This window comes from Montipora capricornis, chromosome 10, assembly GCF_036669925.1.
Source record: "Montipora capricornis isolate CH-2021 chromosome 10, ASM3666992v2, whole genome shotgun sequence".
Classification (NCBI taxonomy): Eukaryota; Metazoa; Cnidaria; class Anthozoa; order Scleractinia; family Acroporidae; genus Montipora; species Montipora capricornis.
In genome coordinates, this window is record NC_090892.1 from 55363771 (window position 1) to 55373708 (window position 9938).

The window sequence follows — 9938 nt, forward strand, 5'->3', positions numbered from 1 at the left end:
CCTTGACCCAATTCCGCTGTTGTTCTCTACCACTATTAAAGTTATCAGGCCGATTAAGAACTGACATTTTGCGATAAGCCCGCAGAAGATGCATATATTTGTGGATACGACTAGTGACCAGGAGCCCATGAGTAGCTCCTGCCCGGAGCTCCTGCTAGTGACACATTTGTTGAGGGAGAAAGGAAAGGAAAGGAAAGGAGCACTAGTTCAGTAATTAGGGACACTGGAAAACTGAAATCAACAATGAAATCAAATCAAGTGAAATGTTGATTTTTGAGGAGAGGGGAAGCCGGAGTACCCGGCGAAAACCTCTCGGTGCAGAGTAGAGAACAAACGAACTCAACCCACATATGACGCCGAGTCTGGGAAAAATTAAAAAAAAATTGTGAATGCTTTGTTTATAGTGGAAGTGCACTTAGCTATCAAGCTAGTTTATAAAGAACCCCAACTGGCAGGAGGCAACCAGTTAGCTATTTACAAAGCGTGGTAGAGCTGAATCCGGGACAACCGGAAACAAGGTCCCCCATATGCTTCTCCAAATGTTACCCGACTACAGTGCTGCAACCTAATGAGGACGACACGCTGGGGTCGGTATTGGTTCTCACCAGGAGCCCATGAGTACCGCTCCTGTTCTCACTCCGTTCCGAGAGTTTCTTTTCCCTCCGGTTACTCCCGTGTAGGGATGGCACAGTGGTGAGAGCACTGCCCTCCCATCAATGTGGCCCGGGATCGATTCGTGGTCGAGTGGTTAGGGCGTTGGGTTTGCATGCGGCTGCTCCGGGTTCAAATCCCGTTCTAACCGCTGGTTAGGATTTGCATGATCGATAACAAATGGGTGGGACGTAGGCTCGATTTCCAGCCGTTCTGGGAGTCCGGTATCATCCTCCTCCCAAAACGGCTGGAAATCGAGCCTAAACATTTTCTCCATTCTGGTGCTTTCACTATCACGCAAAGAGGGAAAGATATCTATGCTCAACCAGTCCATGCGAATAGTTTACATCGCCTTTGATTCAGATCGTGATTTAGAACGACAAATACACGACAATTTAGAGACTTTACGATCGAGAAATGTTCACCTTACCGCAAACGGAGGTTTGCCATCAGCGGTTTCAAGTTAGCCATGTGACCATATTTGGGTGGTAGCCAGATGTAAAAACAAACAGCCGGCCGCCATATTTGTTTTCATTCATTCGTTCACTTCTGTTTTACCTGAAAAATCGTCTTCAAAATTACGTTTCTTTAAAAAATAATGCGATAGAGTTCTAAAAAGTAGCATTTCCTCTCCAACGTGTGGTGTTGTGCTGTTTTAAGAGTGCATAAAATCACTTGGGCACTGGTCTGGTGACTTTTTGACGTTTGCTGTTCGCGCGAAATGCCAAAAACCTCGATCTGATGGCTTGGTCGAAAAGAACCGAGCCCTTAGAGTCTTCTGACTCAAACGTATGTTGAAATCAGTTTTCAATTAGATCTTTCGAGAATGTTGTTTGTGGTTTTTTTTAACACTTGCAGTAACAACTTCAGTTTCTTTAATAAATTGTTGCGGCATCATCGAGCATCTTGCACAGAACAGCATTCAGTATTCTCGGTCCGAACTTGGGAAATTCGCGTAGGCAAGGAATAAGTTAATCGCCACGACGAGCTTTTAGTATTGCGCCTTTTTTTTTCGGCAGGAAAGGCTTTCTAATCAAAGTTACTGAACCATTCCTCATAGATCTGTTTGCACCATGGCTTGTAGGAAGTCAAATCTGATTAAATTTAAGGGGTAATCCACTTGAAAGAGAAGGGTTATGTATTGTCTCGAGGGTGCCCCCACTCTCTCACTCTAGACTGTCTTTTTTGTGAAAATTGGTCGCGTTATGATTACATCGCCACGGTGACAATCATTTGCAAACTAGAATGCTTTCTCCTAATCCCGGCTTTTTACGATTGTTCTTTATTAATTAATATCCGCCGCTCAAGCCACATCTATTTTGATTTGCTGAGATACTTACTTTACTTAGTTTGTGAACTTAATTCGAAATCAAGAACTCGAAGAGCTTTAGTTAAATTTACTTCCCCTGCATGGCGTACTAGAAAGAATCGCAATTGGAACTCGCTGACCCTTGGTGAAGAAGGCCACCTCTTATCTGTGGTCTAAGTGATAACCCCACCGAATGTCCATTTTTGTGTCCGACTTGAATTCTTTTTAAATTGGTGCAAACGTATTTCCGGACCTTTTGAGATTTTGTTTGGTAGCGCCGTCGATTCTGCTTCCCCCGTAATGGGGTGCTGGGTGACCTAAGTCGATCATGGCGCGTGCAGTGTTTTGTTTTGAACTCTCCCGTTGTGTTGTTTACCATTTTGTCAAGTGTCCACATTCAAAATGTAAGTTGTTGAACTTTGCTGTCCTGTGATGCTCTTTGTTGAAGGCAATTTGGTAGTTATTTTTAGAATACCCCTGACCCAGAAGGAAAGCGAAAATCGAAGTTTCAAATGTAGAGGCACACTCAGGGGGACTAATACACGTAGACTATTGGTTTCACAACCGGATCATTGAGCATCTAAACTAGGGAGAATGGGACCGACACAAAAAACGGCTGCAAAGGAGACTAGGCAAATAACTTCATCATTTCTTTTTTTTTCAAATCGTTGAAAAAGTACAACGCGTGAAAGATCCCGAGGGTGTCCAAAGTTTTGTATTTTGTCAAAGAGCGCAAGATTCATCGCACATCCGATCATCGATTGGTGGTGACAATTATTGTCTGCCGGCGGCCATTCAAACTGATAACCTTGACAACCCTCCAAAAACCCAAGAATTCAATTGTCTTTAAGAGTATAAACGAAACAAAACCACTTGAGAATTTTATCTCTTTTGGAATCCCTAGATTGACTTTCTTAGTAGGTGAAGAAGTCTCTCGTACAACATGTGCGACAAACGTCGAGTTCTTGTTGTATGACGTTGTTTGTCTGCGGTTTTCGATATTTCACCATCAAACTGTCATTTGTTATTTTAATATATTGGACCTCGTCCTTCCTGAGTAACGTAGCACCTTTTAACTATCACTGGACAATGTTATATGTACTTAATTTCATTTAATCTCCCCCAAAGTGACTATTCCTAGCTTTTTGTCCTTTTATTAATCTTGCCTAAAACCGCAACTTATCCTGATTGACCATACTGCCAAATGAAATGTTGAAGACAGAGGAACGTTAGGGCAGGAAATACCCTCTTGAGGTGCTTTGTGGCATATTGGTGGAGATTTGAAGGGAAGAACCAATTTCCTCGGCTATTTGCCTTATTCAGCATAAAACTTTCGCATAAACATTTGGAACCAGAGTCTCTAAGTGAATAGCAAATGATCGCGTGTTTTGCCTTTTCTGTGCCAAAAAGTTTTCGCAGTTTGTACTGTCACCCAGATGTGCTCCAACCGCGTCAGTTTTTGCCTCTGGCTACCATTTCTGAATACACTGAAATATTTGCGGCTCTTATGAGTATAATTTAGTCGAGGTTGTTGTCAGTTCTTGATACAACACGGATAATTTTGTTTCTTTGGTTAGTGCGAAAGTATGCTTTTTCTGATAAGGTAAAGAGCGGAAACAAATACTCGTGTGTCCTCTTTCGTCGGTCACGACAGACATTTATAAAATGTCGCTTTTGGGATACGGCTTTCTTTTGAATTTGACTACTTTGTTGACAGATTTTTTGAACTCCCTGTCGCTGGTCCAAAAATTTTGGCTATCCGTTTCGCAGGCCTTGTTTACTTCTAATTCCCCCGCGTTTGTATGCACGCAGATTTCTCGCTTTGTTCTGTTCAATGCAACCTGTATCGTTGCTTGCTGCTCTTCTGCTAATCCATAACTTTTTTGGAATGACAAGACAGACATCATAATCTTTTAAAACACGACTATCGGGCTACAATAATAGTTATCAGTCCAGATGGTCAGAAGGTATACCGATTTATTTCTATCAATCTGGCGTTTTTGAAGTCATAAATATTCATTCAGATTCCCGAGTGCAAATTTAACATTTGATATCACTGGGTAAAAATTTTGTTCTATTGTAGCTCATACCAACAACCGCGTCCTTTTGTTGTATGCAAATACAGGTCATTGATGTGCAAAGTCACGTGATTTTGTCGTTCACTATGAAGTACTAATCGCCAAGAAATTTCTTTGTAGGCCGGAAAATAGTTTTGCATCCGTTGGAAGATTAACGCCGAAGATCGACACTGGTATCTCCTCGCGTTAACGAAAAACCCATCGTCGTACAGCTGGATTGCTCATGTTGAAACCGTGAGCGTGAAATACTCGCACATAAGAGCTTCAGCGAAGTCCTACGGAACGCCGTAATGGGCGACAACGCGGACGAAGGAAATTTGATTCAGTACATTTTAAACGATCTAAAGGTGGGTTTCAAGATCTTTTGTAAGGTGTTGTGATCTTTTAATTTTTGGTGTAACATGTCCGAGGAATTTTTCCACTTTCACAGGCAAGCGCTCCTGTTTGGGAAGATTTGGTCGGCAAAGCAAATAAATTGCACTCTGCTTTGAAGTAAGTTTATGACTTATGTCAGGCTTTTATAATTTACGTCTTGTAACCGAGTTATTTTTGACAGAAAGGCAATAAGAAATGTTTATGTTGTAATTGCCATCTTTCCAGGACCACCGTTACAGCAGCAGATGCATTTTTGGACGCTTTTCAACGGATTGCCGATGTCGCGAATTCATCACGAGGTGTGTAAGCGATGTGACTAGACACTATTTTGTTTTGGCTTTCCGCCGGCGCAAATTGGGAGTGCATGTATCTTTTTATTTGCTTTTAGAGCGGCGGTTGTTTAGTTAAACTTAGAACTACGCCAATATTGCAGACAAAGCGAATTCTATTTTCCGAAGGTTAGAACCGATCGAGCTGAAAAGCACATGTTTTCTTCGACCGTGTCAATTTCTTGATAACCATCATTTTGCGCTCGTGTAGAGTATTTTTGGTCCTTGTTTATTTAAGGTTACACCTTTTGTGGAAGAATGTAGAGCGTACTGCTTTGTTTGGTGAACAGACTTTTACGTTCATGCGCGCATTCAGTTGTAAAACCTTTAATCTTGATTTTGCGCGGCTCTTGTACGAATATAAACTTAGATAACGAATTTTTGACCAAGCAGATCTTTACTTCGTTCAAGTACTGATGTTTAGTAAAAGGTTAATATTGCTCTTGTGCGAATGATAAACTCTGTTCTTTGAATTTCTGTCTTTTCGCTTTGCGCAAATCGTTTGTTATTCGAAAAGGCGGACTTGTGAGGTCGCGGACACTGAGCATTCGATTCGCATGACGAAAGATTGTTTTGAAATGGATCTTGGTTAACAATGCACTCTTTGTTTTGTGCATTAAGCGGCTTTGAAACTTTAAGCTTGTAGACCTCCCTTGTCACTGAAGTTTGTTTCAAGCTGAAGGTTAAAAACAGATTTGCCTCTGCTTATTCCGTTAACAAATTTTGGCGCTAAATGGTGGGTTTTCCCGCGTGATGCGACCTGTAGTAGCATTATATGTGAACTTATATTTCCAGGGGCTACTTAAAACAGGGCTCTTTATTTTTATCTCCGAAAGAGTTTTTTCTCTCCTATAACAGTCGAAGCCAGCATGGGAATTGCTTATGCCTGGTCTCATAAATTTTATCTTCAACAAGTTTTGCGGTTTGGTTCCTTGCATGACCAACAGACACCATTGCTCATAGGCGAGTATTTTCTTGTCACCTGCACTGTAGATGATCGAAATTGCCCGGTTGCTTTAATCTGGAATGCAAAACTTGTGGGTTTTTCTCGGCATTAAATTTCGAAACGATACCATTACATAGCTAGAAATCGCTGAGAGTATAATCGAATTTTTGGAACTGTAACCTTGCGCATTGTACAGGAAGTTATAAAAAGTGTAGACTTCCTGAATTACAGCGTTTATTTGCAGATAGCTAACATGAAAAGTGAACGATATGTGTACCTTTCATTTTTTTGATGCAAGATGTTCATTGAGTTTGTTTCTGGTTTCACAGATCGCGTTGAAAAATGACTCTCGATCGTATATATTCATTTTGATGAGTTTGAGATGAAAACAAATTTATTGTGCTTGCTCGAAAATCGTCACCAGCTAAGGAAATGGTCATTCGCGAATCAATTTTTAACATGGTTTCAAACTCGTGGTGTCTGATTAATTTTTGTAAGTTTTTTGTCGCAAAAAAGATACAAGTGCGTGAATGTGCTACACATGTGTTCATTGAGCCACGTGCCAGCAATTTGGCTGGCTGTGCACAATATTAAATTGTTCATTGAGTTTGTTCTGTAACTGGTCGTCGGATTTATATCACAAAAGACTACCTGTTACTTTTGCAATAGCCTTAGAGATCCAGCTACAATGTATACATATATTGATCAGATTGATGTTTTCAGCGCAGACCCTTTTGGCTATAGAATTTTGTAGTCCAATCACTTGCCTTACTCATATTGGTGACGGTAGGGTTTCTAACCTCTAGTTTTCATTTCTTTTTGTGAATCATGTTGCACTTTCATGTTTTTTTTTTAAAGCAATCTACGCATATAGTAGAATCGTCTCTTAAAAAGCAAACTTAGCCTGTTGCAATAAATTCTTACTTGGTGTGAAAGTAAAGGGAACTCTCTGGAATGAAAGTGGGTCAATTTGTCATCTTTTTCATCTGAGGAGGTAGATATGGACTTGTGCTGGAACAAATCACAGTTCCTCACAGTATTGCCTCAAGATCTCTAGATAATAAACACATTGTGGTGAAAATCGCTTTCCTCAATTATTTTGCAGCTATGGAAAATAAACTTTCTGCTTTTAATATTATATTTCAAGTTTGACAGATTCATGCTAAAGCAGTGTTGTTTTAAGTCAAGGAAAGGTGGTGTAGCATTTAACAGATCTATGATTGAACATGCATCACTCACAAGCACTATGAATTACTGTTCTGTGATGTAAACTTATTTGTAGACTGAGAAAATTAGGTTGTGCCCTAGTTTGCAGTTATTTTGGCTGAGATTGTGGGAATTCATTGGTATTTTTTTCGCAAAATAATAACAGCACCTACATGTGTACTTGTGTTTTTCAATTTCTTGTTTAGGTGGTTTTATCCTTTGTAACTGTGACAGATGCATGATAATTAAAGTGCAACACAGCTATCAGTGTGGCTAACTGCCAATGTATCAACATTAAGAGTATTAATTTTTCTCATTATTATTATTATTATTTTATTTTATTTTATTGTTGTAGTTCAAGGCTTACTTATACAGTTATTAAGCAATGAGAATCAAGTAAAAAGTTCATGTCCCACAAATAGGAAGAAACTGGTATCAAACATGCAGCTGTTGATTAATAAAACAGTTCTTTTACTTTTGATTTCTGGATCATTGATTTTATTTCATTAACAAGTTAAATAATGTATTAGTTTCCACCAATTTCTTGTGATTAACCCAGAATCGGGTACAAGAAACTTGAGATCATTTAAATGTGAAATGATTTTCTTTGCATGCATACAAACATGCACAATTAAGTTAGAAAAAGTGGCCAACTTGTCTGAAAATTGTTTTTTTTTACTCTTAAATCTGTATTTGATATTTTAGATGTAGTCATTAAATGGCATTTCCTATCTTAAAGGACATCAACGAGGTTGTCCAACAGCCAAGAACACAGATGCATATTATCAGAGTTGGATAACTGCTAAATTAAATACCTTCACTTCCTTTAGATAAGGCCTTAAGGCTCCATAATTACTTGGTAAGGGACTAGGTTTATTCTTTTGGGATTTTCTGTTATTTGTGCTTTCGGTTAGCCACAAGAGTTTCAATAATATACATATAAATAATTTTTTGCAAGGTACCTGTAGACTGAACTGCATAAATGAAGTAGCATACGATTTCATGCATGACTCTAAAATAACAGCATTGAGGGAAAAAATCTTGTTAAATAAGAATCTAACTTCTGTTCAATCACTGACAACACTTAATAATCGCCGGTGGGAATGTTAATGATCTTTTATTGATCTCAAGGTGACTTCAAAAAAAAAAATTAAGAAGTGTGGAATCTATAGTTATATTTTGTTTTTGTTAAGGTGAAAATTTCATCATAGTCACACGTTCGTTCTTTTTTGTGTTTTTGTGTTTTTAATTTTTGTGGGGGAGCAAAACGGAAAGGTGGACTCCTCTGTTGCAGGGTTCTTGCTAAGTTTTTTCACAGGAGGTAAAAAACCAAAAATAGCATGTAACCTCTCTACCTGCCCCTGCATGGGCTAGCGAGCTCAAGTCTTAACTTGACGTTCGTATCGATCGCTGTCGCGTTCCAGCTGCTCCTAAATTACTTTATTACTCAGCAAAAAGAAAGTAGCTTATGCTATTTCATTGATTTTCACTCACCAACGCTTTTCTGACGCTATTGTTGAAAACCAAATTCCGAAAGACCTTTCTCTCGTTTTCCACGTGTGGATGCCATGTTGTACACGTTTAATAACGGATTATGGGGGGTTTCCCCTGGCCGCGGGAGGAATGGAAAGGAAACATGGCGGACATCGTTTCGAGGGATGAGTGGGCGAAAAACAAGCTGGATTGCTTTTACAAATGGTATACTTTCGAAGAGATGACATGTGCCAGATATCTTCACAGGATTGGTTGGAAGGGGAAAGCAATATTTTCCCATAAACACAATGTGATTTCAGCTTTAAAAAGACGAACATTCATTGGATAATTTCGGCAAATATTTCAGTGAAACAGCCGGTAACATTTTCTTGAACAGCCGGTAAAAATAACCGGTTACCGCCTCTTAACAAGAACCCTGCTGTTGTCCCAAGAGTCTGTAGTAATGGTGGTTGCAACAAATGGAGTTATTGATCAGGGAAGTCTATAAGTGCCTCTCAAAGGAATTAAGGGTAACTGTTTTGGTTTTCATGAATTCCCTAAATGCCTGTCAGGATTTATTCGGGGTGCAGGTTGGCAGGGTTTTTGTTTGAGGGGTCGTTTCCCATTCCATGTCTGGTACTTTGATGCCAACATTTGAGGGGTTTGTTTTATTTATTAATTTATCATAATCTTTTTACTTACTGTACTTTTTGAAGAGAATTTGAGTGAATTCCAGCCTTGGGCTAAACTTCAGAATACCAGGCCACAATTGTGTGACATGAAATTAGCTTAGAAAGAAAAGAACCCAGAGACACTGGAAACAGCATTTTTGAGAGTTGTTTTTTAAAAACATCCTGGGGGAGCATGCCCTAAGACCCCCTACAGTGCTGGAAATATTTTTTCTTTATTCACAGGACATAATAATTATTTCCTTTCAAATCTCCCTTTTGGTCCAACATTTGCCAAATTGGACCGGACATAATTTATTGACTGACAACACCTTGAAGAAGAGAACTCAAGATGTGATAATGAAATAATCAGTCATCGTGTCTGATCATAATGTGAAATTGACCGGACATTTTCAAAATTTGGTTGGACAATTTCCGATGACCGACTGTTATTTCCAGCACTGCCCTAGGTAGCAAGTTGGCTTGCCGCTCCAAAAAACGCCCAAAAATGTCACATCTGGTCCTTTCAGAAAAATTTGGAACCGCTACTTTACAAAACTATTGAAAACCCTGAGGTTGGGATGGGTTGTACAATTCCACTCAAGTACCAAATTAACTTCCTTGCCATACTCATGGCATCTGACAGGATGCCGCGACGCGGATCCACATAATTGCCTGAATCCGCATCCTCTGCATAATTACGATATTTTCTGCATAAATGTTCCGAAGAAATGCCTGATAAAGCAGCTGCTTACAATCCTCACAAACATAAAAGCCAAAGAGATTGACTATTTTGAAACGCTTATTTTCCTGAACATTGAAGGAAACACGCCATTTCATTTGCAAGATTTGTAAAAGTAGGGACAATCATTGCAATGAAGTTGTACAAAACAAAATAGGAGC

General features: G+C 39.4%; 2 protein-coding genes across 9 annotated transcripts in view; one reads left to right on the forward strand and one right to left on the reverse strand.

Annotated features, from left to right (window-relative positions):
- The window catches only part of LOC138021678 (uncharacterized), a 37516-nt gene extending 28265 nt beyond the window's left edge, over window positions 1-9251 (reverse strand). The window contains exons 1-2 of one of the 2 annotated variants that reach the window (XM_068868628.1): window positions 8389-9251; window positions 6613-6741 (exon numbers count right to left, since the gene is read on the reverse strand). The gene's annotated coding sequence lies outside the window, so the exon portion shown is untranslated. Of the gene's footprint in view, window positions 1-6612; window positions 6866-8388 lie in introns of those variants that run through there. The other variant, XM_068868629.1, reaches the window with a different exon arrangement.
- The window catches only part of LOC138021676 (protein MTSS 2-like), a 40301-nt gene that overhangs the window by 16533 nt on the left and 13830 nt on the right, over window positions 1-9938 (forward strand). For 6 of the 7 annotated variants that reach the window (XM_068868623.1, XM_068868625.1, XM_068868620.1 and 3 more), the window contains exons 2-4: window positions 4159-4385; window positions 4469-4530; window positions 4639-4712. In XM_068868623.1, coding sequence (XP_068724724.1) covers window positions 4329-4385; window positions 4469-4530; window positions 4639-4712 — 193 coding nt within the window. In that variant the 5' untranslated portion in view covers window positions 4159-4328. Of the gene's footprint in view, window positions 1-3759; window positions 3928-4158; window positions 4386-4468; window positions 4531-4638; window positions 4713-9938 lie in introns of those variants that run through there. The other variant, XM_068868624.1, reaches the window with a different exon arrangement.